At 43.8% G+C, this 22264-nt stretch overlaps 1 protein-coding gene across 1 annotated transcript in view; it reads left to right on the top strand.

Annotated features, from left to right (window-relative positions):
• The window catches only part of LOC306786379 (solute carrier family 12 member 3-like), a gene marked incomplete at its 5' end in the record, with an annotated part of 28071 nt that overhangs the window by 4990 nt on the left and 817 nt on the right, over positions 1 to 22264 (top strand). The window contains 20 exons of the mRNA XM_079297401.1: positions 3 to 142; positions 245 to 355; positions 2288 to 2399; positions 2574 to 2704; positions 5425 to 5509; positions 10426 to 10583; positions 11003 to 11110; positions 11778 to 11901; positions 12513 to 12614; positions 13504 to 13659; positions 13745 to 13844; positions 14936 to 15047; positions 15186 to 15323; positions 16248 to 16354; positions 16463 to 16545; positions 18629 to 18750; positions 20292 to 20331; positions 20823 to 20921; positions 21012 to 21123; positions 21591 to 21677. Coding sequence (XP_079153527.1) covers positions 3 to 142; positions 245 to 355; positions 2288 to 2399; positions 2574 to 2704; positions 5425 to 5509; positions 10426 to 10583; positions 11003 to 11110; positions 11778 to 11901; positions 12513 to 12614; positions 13504 to 13659; positions 13745 to 13844; positions 14936 to 15047; positions 15186 to 15323; positions 16248 to 16354; positions 16463 to 16545; positions 18629 to 18750; positions 20292 to 20331; positions 20823 to 20921; positions 21012 to 21123; positions 21591 to 21677 — 2227 coding nt within the window. The remainder of the gene's footprint in view (positions 1 to 2; positions 143 to 244; positions 356 to 2287; positions 2400 to 2573; positions 2705 to 5424; positions 5510 to 10425; positions 10584 to 11002; positions 11111 to 11777; positions 11902 to 12512; positions 12615 to 13503; positions 13660 to 13744; positions 13845 to 14935; positions 15048 to 15185; positions 15324 to 16247; positions 16355 to 16462; positions 16546 to 18628; positions 18751 to 20291; positions 20332 to 20822; positions 20922 to 21011; positions 21124 to 21590; positions 21678 to 22264) is intronic.

Genomic DNA, 22264 nt, shown 5'->3' with positions numbered 1-22264 from the left:
AGGTGGGACTTACTTTCTGATCAGTCGCAGCCTCGGTCCAGAGCTGGGTGGGTCCATTGGTCTGATCTTTGCTTTTGCCAATGCTGTAGCTGTGGCCATGCACACTGTGGGCTTTGCTGAGACCGTTACAGACCTCATGTATGTAAGTAGGATGTGTGTTAATATGTACGTGGGGCAACTTTTACATTGATACTGTACAGTAATCACAGTTCTCTGAAACACACTGACATTTCGTCTTTCTCAGGAAAATGGAGCCGTCATGGTGGACCGAATCAATGACATCCGCATCATTGGCATCATTACGGTCACATGTCTACTGGGTATCTCACTGGCTGGCATGACGTGGGAGTCAAAGGTTAGCTCAACCAAATATATGAGACCACTGTAAACTGCCATCGGGATTAATGACAAAATGTTGGGATTTTAAAATGTACATGAAAAGACTTATCTGATGTGCTAAATGTTTTATCTCGGCAGAAGTTACAGAACTAGAAAATGCATTTCCTGCTGAAAATGCGTTGGAATGCTCAAAAACATTGGTGAAAATAGATATCCAATTTAAAAAAAATTGCAAAAAGCTTAATAATTCAAAAAGTTGAAAGATTACAAATATGAAGTTATATCACCCCTCTCCTGAAAGAGCTGAACATTTTGATATTCGAACGGTTTCTGTAACTTAAAAGAATTCCAGCGGTAGTGATATTTGTTGTAGTAGTAGTAGAAGTTGGAGTTGTAGTAGAAGTATTATTAGCAGTATAAGTATTAGTAGCATTTTAATAAGTACTAGTTGTAGCAGTAGTGATATTTGTAGTAGCAGTAGTAGTAGAAGTTGTAGTCGAAGTATTAGTAATTAGAAGAAGTAGTAGAAGTAGTCGTATCAATAGTTGTAGTAATAGCTGTAGTAGTGGTCGTAGTATTTTATATAACAGTAGTAGGAGTATAATAAGTAGTAGTAGTAATAGTAAAGTCAGTTTTTGAAGTAGCAGTAGTAGTACTAGTAGCAGTCATACTAATAGCTGTAGTAGTATTAGGACTGGTAGTAGCAGGAATAGCCGTATTAGCAGTTGTGGTATAAGTAATAATAGTAGTGGTAGTGGGAGTAATAGCAGTAGTGATAGTAATAATATTCAGTAGTAATAGTAGCAACAGCAAAAGTTGAATTAGTAGTAGTAGTATTAGTAGTAGTAGTAATACTAGAAATATTAGCAGTAGTAGTAGTTGTCGCAGTATTAGTAAGAGCATTCATTATTTCAACAAAAAAGCCTAATTTTGAGCTAAACGTTTAAATACAGTTAATCCATGAGGCTTTTATTTTGAAAGGGTGGGACTGGGTGGGGGAGGTAGGGGGAGAGGAGACATAATCATCATGTTTGACACACATAAACAGAGGTTATTAAATGACAGGCTTCATCACAAGCAGTTCAGTTAGAATTCACTCTCTGGGGCTTTTATTTTGAAATCGGGTGTGGGGTGTGGGGGAGAAGAGGGGAGGATAATGTTAGATAAACACAAACTGGTTATTAAATGACAGGCTCATCACAAGCATTTCAGTTAGGATTCATTCTGTGGGGCTTTTATTTTAAAATGGCGTGTGTGTGTGTGGGGGGGGGAAGACCTCTAAACATCCCTAAGACCTGAATGACTGTATGAGAGAGAGACACACACACACAGAGAGAGAGAGGGAGAGGAGTGTATGTGCACGTGTGTCTGTGAGTCGGTGTGTTTATCAACATCACTAATTGGCTCAATCTAACACCTGTGTGCCTGAAGCCATTTCATGGAGATAAAACAGGGACTTTTCTCCATAGAGAGATCCCATTGAAAATAAAAAGCTTAATAATTCAAAAAGTTTAAAGGTTAGAAATATGAAAAGTCATAGCACCCCTCTGGTGAAAGAGCTGAACATTTTGATAGTTGAATGGTTTCTGTAGCTAAAAAAATGAAGGAGAAGAAGAGGTGCGACAGAAGAAATAGAAGAAGTTGAATAAAGATTCGAAGACCAATAGTTGGAATGCAGCAGTCCAACAATTATTTTATTTTTACACCACTTATACCTTCATAAAGCTGGAGCCAGCAGTCAACACTTAAGTTAGCATAAAGACCAGGAGCAGTGGACGCATCAGAATGTTCATTATGTTTATTTCCAGCATGCTTGGTGTTCATGTTCATCCTAGCTAGTGTGATAAGACCAAGGTTATTCATTAGTGTGCTGAGATACATTAGCTTGTTCTTGTATGTACATTTCTGTCTGCATCCATATGTTTACCGTATATTCTGCCCTCCACAGGTGCAGGTTTTGTTCTTCCTGGTCATCATGGTGTCATTTGTCAGTTACGTTGTTGGAACGATCACTCCTGCTTCACCACAGAAACAAGCCAAGGGTGTCTTCAGCTACAGAGGTGACTGTTTAGTCCTTGCGTATGATATTCCTGCCAGCCAGTGCAACGTTTCCTCTTTCAGTGTCCAGCAATTTAACATGTGTAAGGTGGTTTATACACAAATCAAGGGGAACCCATCTTCGAGTCTTTCCCTTTCGGACCTCTTTGACAAACTAACTATTTCACCTTCAACAGCTGATATCTTTGCTGCCAACTTTGTACCTGGCTGGCGGGGACCAGAGGGCAGTTTCTTTGGCATGTTCTCCATTTTCTTCCCCTCCGCCACGGGCATTCTGGCAGGAGCTAACATCTCAGGAGATCTGAGGGTATGCTCATTTCTTTCTTTCTCTCTGTTTGTTTAGTTTCTTGTAAAATCCTGAATTTAGAAAACACCATGTGTTGCTGTCAGTGGTATAAACATGGCTGCTTGCCCCTGACATCATCTTGTTCCTGCACATACACAAACCTTGATCAATATGTATGTAGTAAACACTTCTTCAGCTGAAAACTGTTGTTGATAGATTCAGATGCCAGACTTTAGTGCAACATATATGAATTCTACATATTTTATCTTACAGATGCATAGCGACTGAATCCTGGCTATCACAATATATTTGATGTTTTGGTTGATCTGGAGGTTATGTATATGAAGGCAGTTTTCATATGAGAAGTGGAAGTAGTCATCATGACATCACCCCTTAGTTTGCCAAACACAAGTGACATGACAGAGTGGAGTACAACACTGAACTAGAAAAAGCATTTCCTGCTGAAAATGCGTTGGAATGCTGAAATCTGAAATGAATCGCAAAAACATTGCCGAAAATAGATATCCAATTCAAAAACAAATTGCAAAAAGCTTAATAATTCAAAAAGTTTAAAGATTACAAATATGAAAAGTCATATCACACCTCTCCTGAAAGAGCTGAACATTTTGATATTTGAACAGTTTCTGTGGCTTAAAAAAATTCATCAGTGGTGATATTTGTAGTAGTATAAGTTGTAGTATAAGTATTATTAGTAGAAGTATTAGTAGCATTAGAATAAGTACTAGTAGTAGTAGTTGTAGTGATATTTATAGTAGTAGTAGAAGTTGTAGTTGTTGTAGTAGAAGTATTATTAGTAGTAGAAGTATTAGCAATTAGAAGAAGTAGTAGCAGTCATACTAATAGCTGTAGTAGTATTAGTACTTTTAGTAGCATGAATAGCAGTTGTAGTATAAGTAATAGTAGTAGTGGTAGTAATAGCAGTAGTGGTAGTAATAATATTGATGGTAGCAGTAATAGCAGTAGTAGTAATAGTAGCAACAGCAAAAGTTATCGTAGAAGTAGTAGTAGCAGTAGTAGTAATACTAAATTAGCAGCAGCAGTATTAGTAAGAGCATTAATTTTGAGCTTAATGTTTAAATACAGTTAATCCATTTATTTAAAAATGGTGTGTGTGTGTGTGGGGGGGGAGGGGGGTGGAGGAGGGGGGAAAGATCTCTAAAGATCCCTAAGACCTGAATGACTGTATGAGAGATACACAGACAGAGATAGAGGGAGAGGAGTGTATGTGTGCGTGTCTGTGAGTCTGTGTGTTTATCAACATCACTAATTGGCTCAATCGTGAACACCTGTGTGCCTGAAGCCATTTGTAAATATTCTCCATAGAGATCCCATTGAAAATAAAAAGCTTAATAATTCAAAAGGTTTAAAGGTTAGAAATATGAAAAGTCATAGCACCCCTCTGGTGAAAGAGCTGAACATTTTGATAGTTGAATGGTTTCTGTAGCTTAAAAAATTAAGGAGAAGAAGAGGTGCGACAGAAGAAATAGAAGAAGTTGAATAAAGATTCGAAGAACAATAGTTGGAATGCTTAACAGCATTCCAACAATAAGACATTTTTAGGAAATCCAAAAGGTTACAGGTAACTTAAAACCCACGATGAAAGAATTCGAGCTGTAAGAGGAAAGCATGAACAACACCCAGACCGGACAACACCGTGGTAGCCACCTGTCGATTACAAGCTACACCCTTAAGTGTATTCTACTCTACATGGGGCCATCATTTTCTGTTTTGAAGAAGACTTAAATCGAGCAATATAAACTATAAACTCATGTATGAAATGTTTACTGAGGTAATGAATGAATTGAACAGTAGGGTCAAGAGTAATGGCTATCATGAACGGTCATTTACAGACAGTACTAAATGTTCAAGTAACAGACCAAAACACATTACTCATAAAGATGCTAAATTTAAACCAGATATGAAACTACATCTAATATATATATATAAATATATATATATTATATATACATGTACAGTCATGTTATTCATTTAGAAAAAAGATGAGGGCATCATAAAAACATAAAATAACTCCTTACATCGTAAAATAATAATTTACTTAGAAAACATTTACATCAAAGGAAATCACTCAAAGGACAATTCACACAGCCTTTAGCATTTCCCACAGTCTATGTTAAGACACTTATGTTCCAGTGAGGCAGATTTGGGTTCAGCAGTTGCCTTGTCATGGGTCCTATCAGAGCAGGTTGCTGACAGAGGAGGTACTGGGAATGTGCTGGAAGTTATACTGTTGCCACTGTTGTGGTGGTGGGCAGGAACCTGAACACGGGTGTGGGAAGATCAATGTATTTGTATGTCACTATTCAAAATCCTCTGCATAAATAAATAGACAGCAACACATGAGAAATCAACGGGGAACAATCAAATCAAAGAACAATACAAGTTTCCAACAAAATATAGATTATACGATAAATATTAAATTAATATGATCAAATAATGATTAAATCCTAAAATATGTAGTCAATTATAGTTTTGGGGCGGCATGGTAGCCCATCACAGCAAGAGCAAGAGGTGCATGGGCTCAATCCAAGGTGGCTGTTCTGTGTGGAGTCTGCATGTTCCTCCCACAGTCCAAAGACATGCAGCTTAGGTTAGTTAGTCCATGACTCTAAATTGCCTGTAGGTGTGAATGTGTGCGTGAATGGGGTTGAGTTACTCTTTAAAAGTGTGATGTTTGTGTCTTTTTTTCCCTTCCTTCCCAGAATCCAACAGTGGCAATCCCCAAAGGAACACTAACGGCAATATTCTGGACCACCATTTCTTACCTCATCATCTCTGCAACCATAGGTACTGTGTGTCCCAACTGCCTACCACATCTGTATCTCAGACTACCTACCACATCTGTATCTCAGACTGCCTACCACATCTGTATCTCAGACTACCTACCACATCTGTATCTCAGACTGCCAACCACATCTGTATCTCAGACTACCTACCACATATGTATCTCAGACTACCTACCACATATGTATCTCAGACTACCTACCACATCTGTATCTCAGACTGCCTACCACATCTGTATCTCAGACTACCTACCACATCTGTATCTCAGACTTCTACCACATCTATATCTCAGACTGCCTACCACATCTATATCTCAGACTGCCTACCACATCTGTATCTCAGACTGCCTACCACATCTATATCTCAGACTACCTACCACATCTATATCTCAGACTACTACCACATCTGTATCTCAGACTGCCTACCACATCTGTATCTCAGACTGCCTACCACATCTGTATCTCAGACTGCCTACCACATCTATATCTCAGACTACCTCCCACATCTGTATCTCAGGCACAACCTGCTCTTTAAGATCTTGCAGAGAATCTTGCCAACCATTCATTGTCCATGTTCTGAGGCAAGGGGCTGTCCCACTCAAGGGCACTGCTGCTGAGTTCCCTGAGAAGAATTCTTCCCTTTATTGTCACAGGGGCCAGGAAACGGGTCAAACAGGCTATTGATTGCTGAAAGCACTCCACGATGTGTAAAAGGCTTCTGATTCTGTGGAACTTGGAATGTGAAGGTGTCAGAACTGACATTCCAGCTGACTCCTAAGCTACGCTGAACTGGAAATCTCATCTTCCGACAGATCCAAGTCTTTAATGTCCTTAGCCCGGTCTTCAACGGGGAAAGCATTCATCACCTCCAGTCTGTTGGATGCGATTTTGTGAAGACGAATGTTGGATTGAGCAAGCATATTTTGCGCTCTTTGCAAAACATCAACAGCTTCGGTTTCAGTTGGAAAAGACTTCAGAGCATTGTCGACATAGAAGTCCCTTTCAACGAACTGCACTGCATCACTACCATACTTCCCTTCTGTTTCCCTTGCTGCCTTTCTCAGTCCGAAGGTTGCTACAGTTGGAGAAGGTTGGTTACCAAAGACATGTACACTCATGCGGTAGTCCATCACATCCTTGCTGAGGTCGTTGTCTTTGTACCAGAGAAATCGCAACACGTCTCTGTCTTCCTCTTTGACGACAAAACAGTAAAACATTTGTTGTATGTCTGCTGTGATGGCCACTGGTTCCTTTCTGAAATGGAGGAGGACCCCTAAGAGGCTGTTATTAAGGTCCGGTCCTGCAAGTAACACATCGTTCAGCGACACTCCTTCGAACTGAGCACTTGAGTCAAATACCACACGTATCTGTTCAGGTTTCTGTGGGTGGTAGACTCCGAACATCGGAAGGTACCATCTTTCTTTTCCTTCTTCGATCGGTGGTGCCAGCTCTGCCTGGTTATTATGCAACATCTTCTGCATAAACTCAAGAAATTGAGCTCTCATGTCTCCTTTCTTATCCAGCATGCGCCGTTTGTGGGCGTAGTCTGTTGTTTGGAAGAAGACGCCTGGGTACACGAAACGGCAATGGGGCAACCCAGCTATTTGCGTGGTCTTTGATGAAGCCTTCCTCCATCTTCTGCAAGAACATCATGTCTTCAACTGATGGTGCTAACTGGTTGTCCTTGTCAGTCTGGCAAAAGACAGTTTCTCCTAGTTTTTCCAAAATTGACTCTGTAGCACGAGCTGAGACATTCAGCTGTGAGGGAATAGCTTTTGGAATGTTCTTGAAGCAGAGTTTCTCCTTCACACTGATGTGACTAAAACATGGGGGACACAGGCTGGGGCGTCCGCTGTTTAAGATGTGTGTTTTCATGACACTAACTTCTGTTGGCTTGTGACTGTTGCCAAGACACACGTCACCTACAATGACCCAGCCCAGGTCCAGTTTCTGTGCATATGGGTCATTGTGTTTTCCATTTAACTGCTTCCTCACCTTGTGAACTCTCAGTAGGTCACGGCCGATGAGCAGAAGGATTTCTGAATCTGGATCCAAGGATGGTATGTGTTCAACTATAGGCCTCAGATGTTGGTGATGCCAAGCCGCTTCAGGAGTAGGTATTTCCTCTCAGTTGTTGGGAATAGCACTGCACTCGGTGAGGGTCGGAAGAGAGAGACTAATTGTCTTATCAATGGTTTCCACAGTGAAGCCGTGTGCTCTTCTGCCTGATGTTTCAACAACCCCAGCACAGGTCTTCAGAGTGTATGGTTCAGGTGTTTTATTGACATTGAACATGTCGAAAAACTCTGCTTTCGCGAGTGAAACATTGCTTTGTTCATCCAGGATTGCATACACCCTTTTTATGTTCTGTCGCTGGTCCTGGGGGAAAACTTGAACAAGGCAAATCTTAGAGCAGGATTTTCCTGAGAAACTACTTCCACAGACTTCCGTGCACATGGTTGTCGCATCTGGCTTGTCTTTGTCTTCCTCCTCCCCGCCATACTGTCTAGGGGCACCGAAGGTGCTGACTGACTGTATTGGTGGACCTGGATGAAGAGCGGATAAGTGCCTGTCACTCCCGCATTCAAGGCACTTGATGGCGACCTCACAGTTTTTCGCCTGGTGAGTAGAAGATGCAAGACAGCGGTAGCAGATGTAATTGTCCTTAATAAACTTCTTTCTATCCTCCAGAAGCATGTTTCTGAAACCCTTGCATTTTTTCAGTGGATGCGGCTTGTGATGCATGGGGCACATCTTGTTCAAATCCTCCACTGACTTTTCTGTCTTTGATTTTGCCTCTGCAGAGACATCGGTCTTGTGTACAGTGACTGATTGCTTTGTATTGGAAAAGCGTGAGAGACCTTCTTTCTTTGGGATGGAGTAGTGAGAAGCAGTAATGAAGCTTGGATCATTCCTTGCTTTGGCTTCCTTCCTTACAAACTCAGAAAAGAACCAGAATGGTGGAAATGTCACTTTATGTTGTTCTTTAAATTTTGACCCAACCATTGCCCACTTGTCTTGCAGGGGAAAGGGAAGCTTTTCCACAATTGGACCTATTCCTCTGGAAGTATCTAGGTAACTTAAACCTGGTAACTTCGCAGTCTCCACTTCAAGCTGTAAATCTCCCAGTTCACGGAGCTTGAGGTAGTCTTTGCTGCTTAGTTTTGGGAAATTCTCGTTTCGTGAACAGCGACCTCTCTATCGCCTCGGGAGAACCATAGCATTCTTCTAGTCTGGACCAGATCATTTTTAACCCAACAGATGGCTGTCGACTGTTGACTCCCTTAATTCTCCGAGCATACTCCACCGACTCTGGGCCCAGCCACTTAATAAGCAGACTCACTTCTTCACCGGCTGTGACACCCAGTTCTGCTATGACGTTCTGAAAGGTGGACTTCCAGCTGAGATATTTTTCAGGTTTGTCATCGAACTTAGTAAGTACTTCTGTTACCAATCGGCTCTTTGCCAGAAACCTTGCAAGCTCGATGGTTGCGATGTTATTGGCAGTCAGTTGTGGGTTGTTTATCTGTTCAGGGTGTGGACCATAAGATGAATAACCGTGTTGCTGTTTACTTGTGTCTTCACTCTTAAATCTTGTTTCAACATCCCCTGCTGGTGAGAAGCCAAACTGCCTCTCTAATCCACTAGGGTGAGTTGATGTGAACTGCCTCGTAGGCTTCCAATGCTGGTGTGAAGCTGTGACATCATCATGCAGCACATGCATATCTGTCCTTTTATCAGCAGGCTCCATGTTGGAGTGAAGAGTTACATATTCACTAACCTTCTGCATTGAGTTTGTTTCCATAGATAAAAGATCGAAACGGTCACTTTTTTCTCCCGTGTCAAACCTAGCAGCAGCAGATTCCATTACCTCTGCTTTTGCATTGGCAGCTTCAGCTTCCCTCTGTAGTTGAAGTGCATCAAGAGTTGCTTCTAGGCGAGCCTTTTCTAATTAAATTTAAATTTCTTTGTGCGCAAATGACGCTCTTGTTTTCGCAGCTTGTGCTTCTGCTCTTGCCTGGGCTGCTGCCATACTAGCCCTGGTTGATGACCTCACTGATGATCTAGTACTCATCTTTCCTGAAGATCTTGAAGAATTTGTAGAGTGAGCAGCGAGTGACCTGGTCTCCTCTCTGTCTTTTTCTGTAATCTCTGTGCTCTCCATGTTTTCCGTGATGTCGGGTAAACTGACGTGAGGGAAGATGGAGTACCTTACTTTACTTTAAGTTGTTGCTATCCGTTGTTGACTTCTGCTCCCTCGCAGAGTGCTGTCATTTCACTGTTCTGCTCCGACTCATTGTAGACTCTGTGTCTTGTATTGGGCTTTGCAGTCAGCTAAACTCTTCGTCATACTTTTCCTCCAAGGAACAGACCAGCGTGTTGTATATGGACAGGTTTTAATATGAAGAAGTGTGAAACTACAAAACAGGTAAAAAACATACAATCACATATTAGTTTTGATGAAATATAATCTAATATAATACACATATGTGTATAATAACAATGGAAACATAAATTGCTGTGCCAGCTACGTATATTCAGCAGTTACATGTTGCACATGTCATCAAACTATTTCTAATAATAAACTAACAAAATAAACCCTCAGAAATACCTAAAGCTATAAAAGTAAATTATACTCACTGGCATTGCCACTCAGAGGGCCATAAAATGCAGGATGGATAAAGATTCTATTGCACAATCACTCCAGTACAACGGAGCCATGTTGTGACCAAACCAGGAAAAGGAATACATTACTTCCTGTCACATGTGCCACACATATAATACACTGGCGAATAACTGCAACACTTTAAGTTAACACCAGGTGGCAGTAATTCCCACAAATAAAATACAAGTCATTACATGTATGCATATGCATATTCTTTCATGCGTTCTTGTCCTTGTGTGTTTATTTCCTCCCAGGATCGTGTGTGTTGCGGGATGCGTCTGGCCTGTTAAACGACACCCTGTCACCATCCTCATCCCGTCAGGATTGTGTTGGTTTAGCTTGTCAATATGGATGGGACTTCACTGAGTGTATCAATAACACATGCACCTATGGCATCAGTAATTACTATCAGGTCAGCACAAACCCACTCACAGGACACGCAGTAGACTTAAATGTGGCTTTATTCTGCACTGTTAGATATGATCTATAATTACCCACATGGTTTGCAGGCTACATCACAAGTCTGCAAAACACAAGACATCTCTACATGTTTTCTGGCTGATGAATTCCTTTAGAATTTCAAACAAGCAAACTTTACATTTACCTTGTGAAGCTACTTGGGGTCGCCAAAAAATGAAGCTTTCCTGTCAGTTCTCAGACATTTATTTGACTTTTCTTTACATGAAAGATATATGATGATTACACTGACAGCAACAAGCCAACAATAATGTCATTCTGCATGTATCTGTAATAATCAGTAACTGTAGATCACCTTTCTCCTCTGGTGAGCGAGATGAGACCAATAAGTAAACAGAACATTTCTGATGCTAGTCGATGAGCCTGGTGTCAGCTTTCGCCCCTCTCATCACTGCTGGTATATTTGGAGCGACACTCTCTTCTGCCTTGGCCTGCCTGGTGTCTGCTCCAACTCACTCACACACACACGCACGCAAACACACACGCACGCACGCACGCACACACACACACACACACACACACACACACACACACACACACACACACACACACACACACACACACACACACACACACACACACACACACCTTCCTTTGAGGTGACTGTGGGTCAGTGGTCGACCCCAGGCTCCACTAGTCAATGTCGATGTGTCCCTAGGCAAGACACTTAATCCCAAATTTCTCCCGAATGTTGTGCTGGTGTATGTTATGAATGGTTAGATTGTCATGATGGGCAGGTGGCACCTTGCATGGTAGCTATGGGTGAATGACATGTAGTGTTGAAGCGCTTTGAGTGGTTAGAAGACTAGAAAAGCGCTATACAAGTACACACACACACACACACACACACACATATACACCAGATGAAATGAATGGTAAATGGACTGTGCTTGTATAACTTTTCTAGTCTTCCGACCACTCAAAGCTCTTTAACACTACATGGCATCATTCACTCCTTCATACACTGATGGCAGAGGCTAACATGCAAGGTGCCACCTGCCTATCAGAAGTAACTAACATTCATACATCCTCTGATTGAAGGACGACCCTGCTCTACCACTGAGCCACAGTCGCCAAAATACCTTTTGTGAATGTTATCTGTGACTGAGAAATATGATTTTTCTTGTAGTGTCTGTGTAAGGACAAACTCTACCCTTTCATCGGCATCTTTGGGAAAGGTTACGGCAAGAATGATGAACCGCTCAGAGGCTACCTGCTGACGTACATCATCGCTGCCTGCTTCATTCTCATTGGTGGGGCTTTGATGAGAACCTCTGAACCCACGATGTAGCAATTATAGTCTTATTGAAATGGGAATGTCCTGAAATGTCTTAATGAGAATGTGAACTGGAAAATAAGTAAACCAGAACTTAACAAACTTGCTCCTAGGCAGCAATAACAACTGTATATTGTATGCTTATGAGATGGAAGCTCTTTATCCAACAGCTTACTGTTGCTGCTTGCAAAAATTTAAAAAATGATCGGCTTAAAAACATGCCCCATATCGCCAAGTCTTTTGGCAAAAACATTGGTGACATATACATTGCATTTCTTTTGACTGCTTCACAATATACGTCACATTAGGTTTCACCAGTCGGGCACATTTATTATGAAGCAGCAGTAGTACAAATATTAGGTTTGCATTAACATTAACTTAATACAACTCTGATACAGTGTCAGGAGAATGAACTTTAAATGGAATGGAGGACAAACAATGAAAGCTACTGCATAGAGATGTAATTACAGCATGTAGATACATTAAACTGCTATTGCATAAAAAAGTGTCAAAATCGTGTTTCACTTTCTGAAAATCTTTTGTGTAAAAACTGCGATTTTCCTAAATTCTGTCGTTCCTCTCCATCAGCCGAGTTGAACACCATCGCTCCCATCATCTCCAACTTCTTCCTCTGCTCATACTCTCTTATCAACTTCAGCTGCTTCCATGCCTCAATCACCAACTCGCCAGGTAAAAAGCTGCAGCAGTACGCATATACATTGTGAGTGGGCTAGTGCAGGCACCTCTAGCACACGCCAGGCATATACAGTACTGCGTGGATTGCGTATAGAATGTAATTTATTTTTTACCCACGCTTGCGGTCTTCAAATCCTTTGTCATGTGGTCATTGATATATTTCATAGGTGTGATTCAATAGTTCCATATAACTCCGTGGCTGAAAAAGGATTATGGAGACGTTGGATGATGAGGAGGAGCTCCTGTGCATAGAATAATAAAGGTGAACGTTGTAACAGGATGTGAGGGGAAAACCCATCTCCCTGCCCTGATGTTCAATCAAACTTTTGCTTTGTCCGCATAGTCAGAGGCCCAATCCCATCGTCACAGCGTTACCAGGGGAAGCCCAAAGGTGTAAATGTGTTCAGCCTAGTATCTTACATTCATACAGAAACAATAATAATACAGATTTAAGATGGTACTTAAAAACACATGAAAGCAGAGGAATGCAAGCAAAGACTATATTACCTCCTGGTTTATCATCAACCGGTTCTTTTAATTTTTGCTCAATGAAACTGTTTTGACAAAAACAAGTAAATAGATGTGACGATTACCTCTCCTGTAGTAATGCAAGAGCCTGGAGGATATTCAAATCAGGGCGTAAAAGTGTGAAATTGTGCAGCCCCTGCCAGGTGACATCAGAGGGTTCAGGGCTGAAGGCTGTGCACAGGACTTTGGGTTCGGGTCACATTTTCAGGAGGCCTTTGCAGTTCCCTGAGAGCTCCGCAAACTAGCAAGCTTTTCTGCAGAAGTATAAATTAGGCATTCCTGCTTGATCGGGAGAGTGTGTCGACATTGTTGTTTGTATGCGTGTGTATGTGTGTGTATGTGTGTGTATCCACAGGTTGGCGTCCGTCCTTCAGGTTCTACAGTAAGTGGCTGTCGTTGCTGGGCGCTGTGGTATGTGTAGTAATCATGTTCTTGCTGACTTGGTGGGCAGCCGTCATTGCCTTTGGCGTTGTCTTCCTCCTTTTGGGATATACACTCTACAAGAAGCCTGGTAAACTCAAACACAAAGCCTACAGTCATACAGTGTGCTGTCAGAAACTCCATTCTCCAACTCTGCTGCTCTTCTCTGTGCTTAGCTGTAAACTGGGGCTCCTCAGTTCAGGCAAGCTCCTACAACATTGCTCTGAGCCAGTGTGTAGGTCTCAACCATGTGGAGGACCATGTCAAGAACTACAGGTCAGTGATAGAACCACACTCCTATAGAGTGTCTTCTGTAGTCTAAGTTTAGAACAGAAATGTTGGTTTTGTTGCGTTGTATTATCAATTCCATTACCTTCATAAAACCTTGCAGTTTGAGGATAATTCCCTGTAGTAGGTGCGAATTGTGATCTCATTCCAAGGAATTGAAATGTTTCTTGGAAAAACACGTAATAGCTTGTTTTCAATCATGTGAATATTATGATGCACAAAAACCAGATGGAGGGCAGGAAGTGAAGAACCCATTTACTGCACGAATTGGAACTGGAGGAAAGTGAATACATAAAAGGGTTGAACCTGCACACAGCAGCTATCACAAAATAAAAACATATGTTGGATGTGATCCCTACAAAACGAAGAAGAGCGATTTTTCCCACAACTTGACCGATTTTGCCAATGTGGAGGCGATCGACATTACAAATGACCTCATCCTCAAGACCTACAAACAATGACAAAAACACAGAGAAAGCAAGTTAGCTATCTACCCGAAGATTTGTTTTTAGCGATGTTAGTGGGGGAAAGCTAGCTAGCTATCTACCGGGAGATTTGTTTTTAGTGATGCTAGTGGGGGAAAGCTAGCTAGCTATCTACCGGGAGATTTGTTTTTAGTGATGCTAGCTACCCGGGCAAAAACAAGACAGCAGTCGTTCAATGCTACTTTGGTTCCGAGGTCGTGGACAAAACCGCTCACAAAATAGTTGTCAGCCTTCATCTGTCGACCATGTCGACCATGGTCTGTGTTTTTCGTCAGTTTTAGCTCCTCCAGACTTCAGACGGAGGTTTTGATGTCGCTGTTTCTTATGAGTTTTTTTAACTTCTCACCTTTGTGTACAACAATTTTTGGTAAACAGCGCTAACCATAGGCATTATTGCTGCGGTGCTGAGCATGCCTCCAGTTGCCCGCCCTCCATCTGGAAAGCATGCAGATGTGTGACGTCATCTGCAAATAACTTATTGCTTTGCTGTCGGAAGTTAGATGAGAAGATCCATACTCATTTCTGTGATCAACAAAAGTGTTGGTGTGTGTCCAGGAGCTCTGCACTAAACTGCTCAACGTCTACACCTTTCAGACCCCAGTGTTTGGTGCTAACAGGTCCTCCCAGCAGTCGTCCAGCTCTGGTGGATCTCGTCACCTGTTTCACAAAGGATCTTAGTCTCATGATTTGTGGCAATGTAGTCACTGTGAGTCCAACTAAACATGCACAGATATACACACCAGCCAGTGAAGTTTCCATTTTTGATTAACTAAAACACTACTAAAATGACAACTTCTACAGTTGATGACTGAAATTATTACTTGTTTGACCCTGTATTTGTCAGGCTGGTTCCTCCCAATCAGCAGTGGAAAAGGCGAGCAGCGACAGTCACGTTACCTGGTTGAACCAACGGAGGGTCAAGTCATTCTACAGAGGTGTGGTGGCTACAGAGCTGCTTTCAGGCGTCAACATGCTGCTACAGGTCAGATTTACAAGGTTACAAGGTGTGTTTATTGCTATCATACAAACACAGGGTTGTGCAACGAAATGCAGTTTGTTGTCACATATCCTACATAAGAAAAAAGAGCAATAACAGCATTATATAGTGGAGGGTGGAAGATGAATTACGAAGACGGCAGCATGAACAGACTGTGGCTGTGTGGGTATCACCTTTTCATTTTCTTTGGGCTCGTTGCACACATTTCAACTCACTTCAATGATGTTCTGGGCAGATTTAACCCCCCGCTGTAGAGCCCTCCTGTCCTGGCAACTCATGCCAGTGTTAAGGTCAATTTATATATTTGAGTTAATGGTGAGTTAAGCCTGCTCAGTTAATTGTTAACATATTACAGGTATAAATACAATCATCACTGACTTAATTAAAAACAGTTACAATAATCTGCTGAATCTACCTCTGTGGATGTCCTCCCAGCTTCTGATTGGTTAGTTCAGTCATATGTGAGCTGGGAACAAGGAAGTGTTCCTGCTGTTAAGCTGATTTGGGGCCTAAACTACAAAAGGGTTTAGAATGGACAAAAAGTTGCATTCACATTAAAGCGACAACTAGAACAGACAATGCAGCATAGTTACTCTCTCATCAGTGTGCTTCTATGGTCAACACATAACCTCTGTTGCAGATAGTTTGAAGTAGTGAATGTTCAGCCCTCTGAGGCAAATTTGTAATTTGTGATTTTGGGCTACACAAAAATAAATTGAATTGAATGTTAAGATTTGACTTTTCTGAAAATAAATCCACTATCTGTATTACTACATCAGCCAAGTGAGATCAGTTATCCAGGATGTCGATGTTAGGTTCTGTGACGATGTCTCAAAGAGAGCCTGAGGCAGTTGAACTTTGTGAGATGGCTCATCTCTTCTTCTTGTCCTGTCGTTAACTGTCCACCAGGGGGCAGGTTTGGGTCGTATGAAGCCAAATGTTTTACTGATGGGATTCAAGAAAGGCTGCTGCAGTGGAACACCTCAGGCTGCACACAACTACATCGGAATACTACAGTGAGTACAGTGGGGACTAATAAACCTCATCCTGTGTCTGTGTACTTTTGAACCATTCTATAAGCACTGATATTAATATTTTGCAATAAAGCTGTCCATGTATTTCAGTGATGCATTCGACCTGCAGTACGGCGTGTGCATACTGAGACTGAAGGAGGGACTGGATGTCTCTCGTTCATCTCAATCAGATGGTGAGAGCCTGATCTGAAATGAGAGTGGAGCACACGGAGCTGCTGCAGCTAGAAGGATGTTAACAACGTGCACATTCATGCATCATCATTTGAGTTACTGCCTACAAATGAATCCGTATGCATTGCAAATCCCTATGTTTTTATTTCAGTTATTCCAGGTTTAGATGGACGAGAGGAGAGTATAGACACCGTTTCTGCCCCTTCCCGCTTACAAACAAGAAGTACATATGCATGACGTATTGTGGCTCACTGGTAGAGCAAGGCTGTCTTTCAATCAGAGGATCAGGTTTGATACCCGACTCCACTAGAACATGTCAATGTGTCCTTGGGCAAAACACTTCACTGTAAATTGCTCTCACAGGCTGTGAGTGGGTGTGAATGGTTCGTTAGAGTCCTGATTGGCAGCTGGCACCTTGCATGGTAGCCCTGTCATTCGTGTATGAATGGCTGTGAATGGGTGAATGATGACCTGTAGTGTTAAAGTGCTTTGAGTGGTCGGAAGACTAGAAAAGCGCAACACAAGTCCATCTACCATCAGGATTCATATCTCTTACGTATTCTGGCAATTTGAAAACATCTTGAGCAAACTTTGCCATTTACCAATGAACAAAAAACTATATTACTGACAAAAAACGATAACAATGTAGTTCACGTGACCATGAAAGCGTAGATTGCGTAGTTACTATTTAACATAGGAAAATGTATGCCTGTTTTGTCAACCAAACCCATTGATTGGTTGCAGGGGGGGCGAGGGGGGGGGGGGGGTTGTGGGGGGGGGGGCAAATGAATATAATGCTTGTGTAAATGAAAGTAGAACGACCAGATGTCAACCCTTTGCCAGGCTACTGAAGCAGAGAAGGAAAGAAGGATGGAAGTGAGCTTTATCAACGACTCAGCGAGACATGAAGGAAGCGAGGAATGTGTGTCATGTTGAGAGGATTTATGTCGATCTCTGCTGTGTTTCCCTCAGTAGGGTCCTCCTAAGAGTCCCGCCCACTGCCGCGCCTCTCTCCGTAGGCACAGCTGTGCCTCATCTCCGGTGATCGCCTCCAGCTGACATAAATACTCCTGTCACTCTCAACCCAGTTGTCAGTCCGTCCGTTTACCTACCTGGTATTCCGACCCGTGAGTAGTCCATTTGTTACTCTCTGAAGATCTGAAACTAACGTTGCCTCTCGTTTTTTCGACCTGCCTGCCGTACAGTATCGAGCCTCGGGTTTTCACCTGTACGAGGAAACCTTCCAGTTCGTTCCTCGGAGATCAACTGTGTCGTCTTGGCGTTCCTGTGTCGAGCCTCGGGTGTCACACAGACGATCCAGCCTGTCTGCCAGCCACGGCCGCGGACCGGCCACTTCCCGGCTAAGATCCGAGCGGAGCACGAGGACGCGCCTCCGTATTGACGTTGACAGTTTTCCTGTCGGCTTCGTCTGCCGCTCCGCAGGATTAGCCACTTTCCGGCTTGGAACCGGCCAGAGGCGTGAAGACGCCTCCTATTGACTTTGTCCATTTCCTGTTTTTTCCCTTGACTGAGAGAAATAAACAAACCTTGGTTTTGAAATAGAACTTTGCTGTCTGAGTCTGCATTTGGGTCCGTGAAACACCCCACATCATAACAGAACGGACTGACGATAACAATGGACCCAGCAGCCGCAGCAGGATCTCCACCTGCAGATCCCCTGCAGGTGGCGATCACAAACCAAGGAGTTCTTCTGGGACAGCAACACCATCTGCTCCAAGATATGCGGGGATCCCAGCAAGCCATCGGATCTCAGGTGGCTGAGATCGGCAGCATGGTGCAGGGACTCACACAGCCCCGTCCTCCCCCCCCCTGGATTCAACGGCGGGGGACGTGCAACTGGTCCGTGAGTCATCTGGTCCATCTCCTGAACCTTTCCGCGGAGACATGAGGGCATGTAGAGGTTTCCTGCTTCAGACGACGTTTGTGTTCAACCAACGGCCCCGCACGTTTGCATCGGACAGCTCGAGGATTGCCTATCTGACCGGGTTGTTACAGGGCCGTTCTCTCGACTGGGCCCAGGCCTGGTTCACCCAGAACCCGTTGGATACGGTTTCTTTTGGACAGTACCTGGAGGCCTTTCCGAGAGCAACACGGTCATCCTGACCATCGTGGACCGGTTTTCCAAGGCGGCTCACTTTATTCCCCTTCCCAAGCTCCCGTCGGCCCGCGAGACCGCAGACTTGTTGGTTCAACATGTCTTTAGACTCCACGGCATCCCTATGGATATTGTTTCTGATCGGGGTCCTCAGTTCTCCCAAGTTTGGAAGGCGTTCTGCCGCAGCCTCTGTGCCACTGCTAGCCTCTCCTCCGGCTTTCACCCCCAGACCAATGGGCAGACCGAGAGGCTGAACCAGGAGCTAGAAGCCATGCTCCGATGTGTAGCGGCGGCAAATCCATCTTCCTGGAGTCGTCACTTGGCCTGGATAGAGTCGCACACAACAGCCATACCTCCACGGCATCAGGTCTCTCCCCCTTCAAGGCCTCCATTGGCTACCAACCTCCCCTTCTACACAGCCAAGAGGTCGAGATTTCCGTCCCGTCTGTCCAAATCAACCAGCGGCGACGCAGAAGAGTCTGGAGAGAGACTCGTGCCGCCCTACTCCGTTCTTCCGAACAAAACAAGCATCTGGCTGATCGCCACCGCACACCCGCCCCCACCTATCTTCCCGGCCAACAGGTCTGACTTTCCACCAAGGACATACCCCTGCGCACTGAATCCAAGAAGCTCTCTCCCAGATTCATTGGCCCGTTCCCCATTGTCTCCGTTATCAACCCGGTCACGGTCAAGCTCAAGCTCCCGCAATCCATGAGGATCCACCCTGTTTTCCATGTGTCTCTGCTCAAGCCCGTTCACTCCAGTCCTCTGAACCCTCCGGCCGAACCCCCTCCACCCCCCCGACTCGAAGGCGGTCCGGTTTACACGGTCAACCGTCTCCTGGATGTCCGCCGACGAGGTAGGGGCTACCAATACCTCGTGGATTGGGAGGGGTATGGTGTGGAGGAACGATGCTGGGTTCCTCGCTCCCGGATTATGGATCCAGAGCTACTCCGCACATACCATCGCCTGCACCCCGATAAGCCTGGCGGTTCGCCGGGAGGCTCACGTTGAGGGGGGGTACTGTGAGGATTTATGTCGATCTCTGCTGTGTTTCCCTCAGTCGTGTCCTCCTAAGAGTCCCGCCCACTGCCGTGCCTCTCTCCGTAGGCACAGCTGTGCCTCATCTCCGGTGATCGCCTCCAGCTGACATAAATACTCCTGTCACTCTCAACCCAGTTGTCAGTCCGTCCGTTTACCTACCTGGTATTCCGACCCGTGAGTAGTCCATTTGTTACTCTCTGAAGATCTGAAACTAACGTTGCCTCTCGTTTTTTCGACCTGCCTGCCGTACAGTGGCGAGCCTCGGGTTTTCACCTGTACGAGGACGCCTTCCAGTTCGTTCCTCGGAGATCAACTGTTTAGTCTTGGCGTTCCTGTGTCGAGCCTCGGGTGTCACACAGCCTGTCTGCCAGCCGCGGACGCGGACCGGCCACTTCCCGGCTAAGATCCGAGCGGAGCGCGAGGACGCGCCTCCGTATTGACGTTGACAGTTTTCCTGTCTGCTTCGTCTGCCGCGCCGCAGGATTAGCCACTTCCCGGCTTGGAACCGGCCGGAGGCGTGAAGACGCCTCCTATTGACTTTGTCCATTTCCTGTTTTTTCCCTTGACTGAGAGAAATAAACGAACCGTGGTTTTGAAATAGAACTTTGCTGTCTGAGTCTGCATTTGGGTCCGTGAAACACCCCACATCATAACACATGTAATGTAATGTAATGTGTCGCTTGTTGTGCTGTGCCTGTAAACGTGGCGGTGGGGAATGAGAGATTGCAGATTGGGTTTCGCTTTCCTTTACATTTCTATGCTTATTATAGGTGTATTGATAAAGTATTGGCTTTTTACTCGCAAATATTTTATTGCACATACAGTCACAAGCAAAGTTTGTCCTCAGCTCGAGTATAGTAGTCTCCACTGTGTGTGTGTGTGTGTGTGTGTGTGTGTAGATGGAGAGCTCAGTCCGACAGAGCAGCTTTTTCTAAGCGAACAAAAACATAAAGATTCTTAGTTTTAGGTGATTGTACACTGATTAAAACATAGTTATGAATATTAGTAATCCCCCTAAATGTTACACACCTTGTCCTTTGAATAAACAGAGTCAATAAATTGATGTCATCAAAATGTAAAAAGATAACGTTTCTTTTGTGTATACAAAATTGTTTGTAGCTTCGGTGGCCGTTGAAGCGGAGCCTCAGCACAGTACGGTGTTCCAGAAAAAACAAGGAAAGAGAACCATCGATGTGTACTGGCTGTCTGATGATGGAGGTCTGATCATCTCTATCCGTCTCACCTTCTTCTCTTCTCTGAAGAGTGTTATCACAGGTTTCCTCATCGTGTGTGTGTGTGGTTTACCAGGTCTGACCCTGCTGCTGCCCTACCTGCTGACTCGGAGGAAGCGCTGGGCCAGATGTAAGGTCCGCGTGTTTGTGGGGGGAGATGCAGACAAAAGGGAAGAGCAGAGAGAGGAGTAAGCACTTCAGACTACTGGTATTATTGTCTGTCAGATTTCTGTGGGTTGTTTGCACCTTCGTCTGATTTCTTCAGCACATTTACCAAAAAAGTGTCAGAATAAATTGCATGAATGAAATGAAATGGAAGGAAATGCAGAATTGCATATGGGATGAATTATCTAGCCAGTTATCAAAGACTCATATTGCCGAGCATAGCAGAACGTAGAGAGAAAACATTAACGTGGATACAGTTAAAGCTGTAATAACTCATTTTGTGGCCACATGGTGGCGACAGAAACAGCTATTAAAACAACAGTTAAAATGGCTAACATGCTAGCAGACTATTATCTGTTTACCCATCCGGCAGCTTTTCCTGCTCAGAAATATGATTATTAAGAGATTATTGCTGTGGTTTACAAGTGTGTGAATCTGAAAGAAAATGTCGAACTTTACGTTCGACTATATATTTACATTCTCTCTCCAGGGTGTTGGCACTGATCAAGAAGTTTCGTCTTGGTTTCCATGATGTTGAAGTGCTTCCGGACATCTACCAGAACCCCCAACCTGCAAGGTACCCGAGTTACACTGCTGTCCGTCGGTGCTGTGACTATGTTCTGTGATGGCTGCTGTGCACACCTCTTGTGCACGCCAGGCATACACAGCACTGCTGCGGACGACACGTGGCATGTCAAAGTAATAATAACAATAACATTATTAAATAATAATAGAAAGAAAATATGGAATAGCTGGATGATGAGGAGGAGCTCCTGTGCCTGGAAGTTAATAAGGTTTTTGTAACTGATGTGGGGTACTGGTGCGTAAATCCCGCCTCCAGTCCAGTCAAACTTCTGCGTTATCTTCCGAGCCTGGCACTTTGTCACATTTTTCAGGATGTGCGTGGCGCATTTCTGCGGATCTGTGCCAAAGCTCTGTGCAAGCTATTATTAGAAAGAAGCAAAGCCCAAACAGGGAAAATGATCTATCATTTCCACATGTGATCCGGGTTGAGCAGGGTTTACCACCTGGGCCAGAATGGGGGGTCGCTCATTTTTGCCCCAGGGCCAGCAGGTTCATAGTGCCATGCATGTTTACATGCTTTCATGTAACAACAGATGAAAACCGAGTAAATCACAGCAAAAGAGTAATGAATTCATCCAT

Source organism: Melanostigma gelatinosum, assembly GCF_949748355.1.
Source record: "Melanostigma gelatinosum genome assembly, contig: SUPER_1_unloc_2, whole genome shotgun sequence".
Classification (NCBI taxonomy): domain Eukaryota; kingdom Metazoa; phylum Chordata; class Actinopteri; order Perciformes; family Zoarcidae; genus Melanostigma; species Melanostigma gelatinosum.
This window is presented reverse-complemented; position numbering and strand designations above follow the sequence as displayed.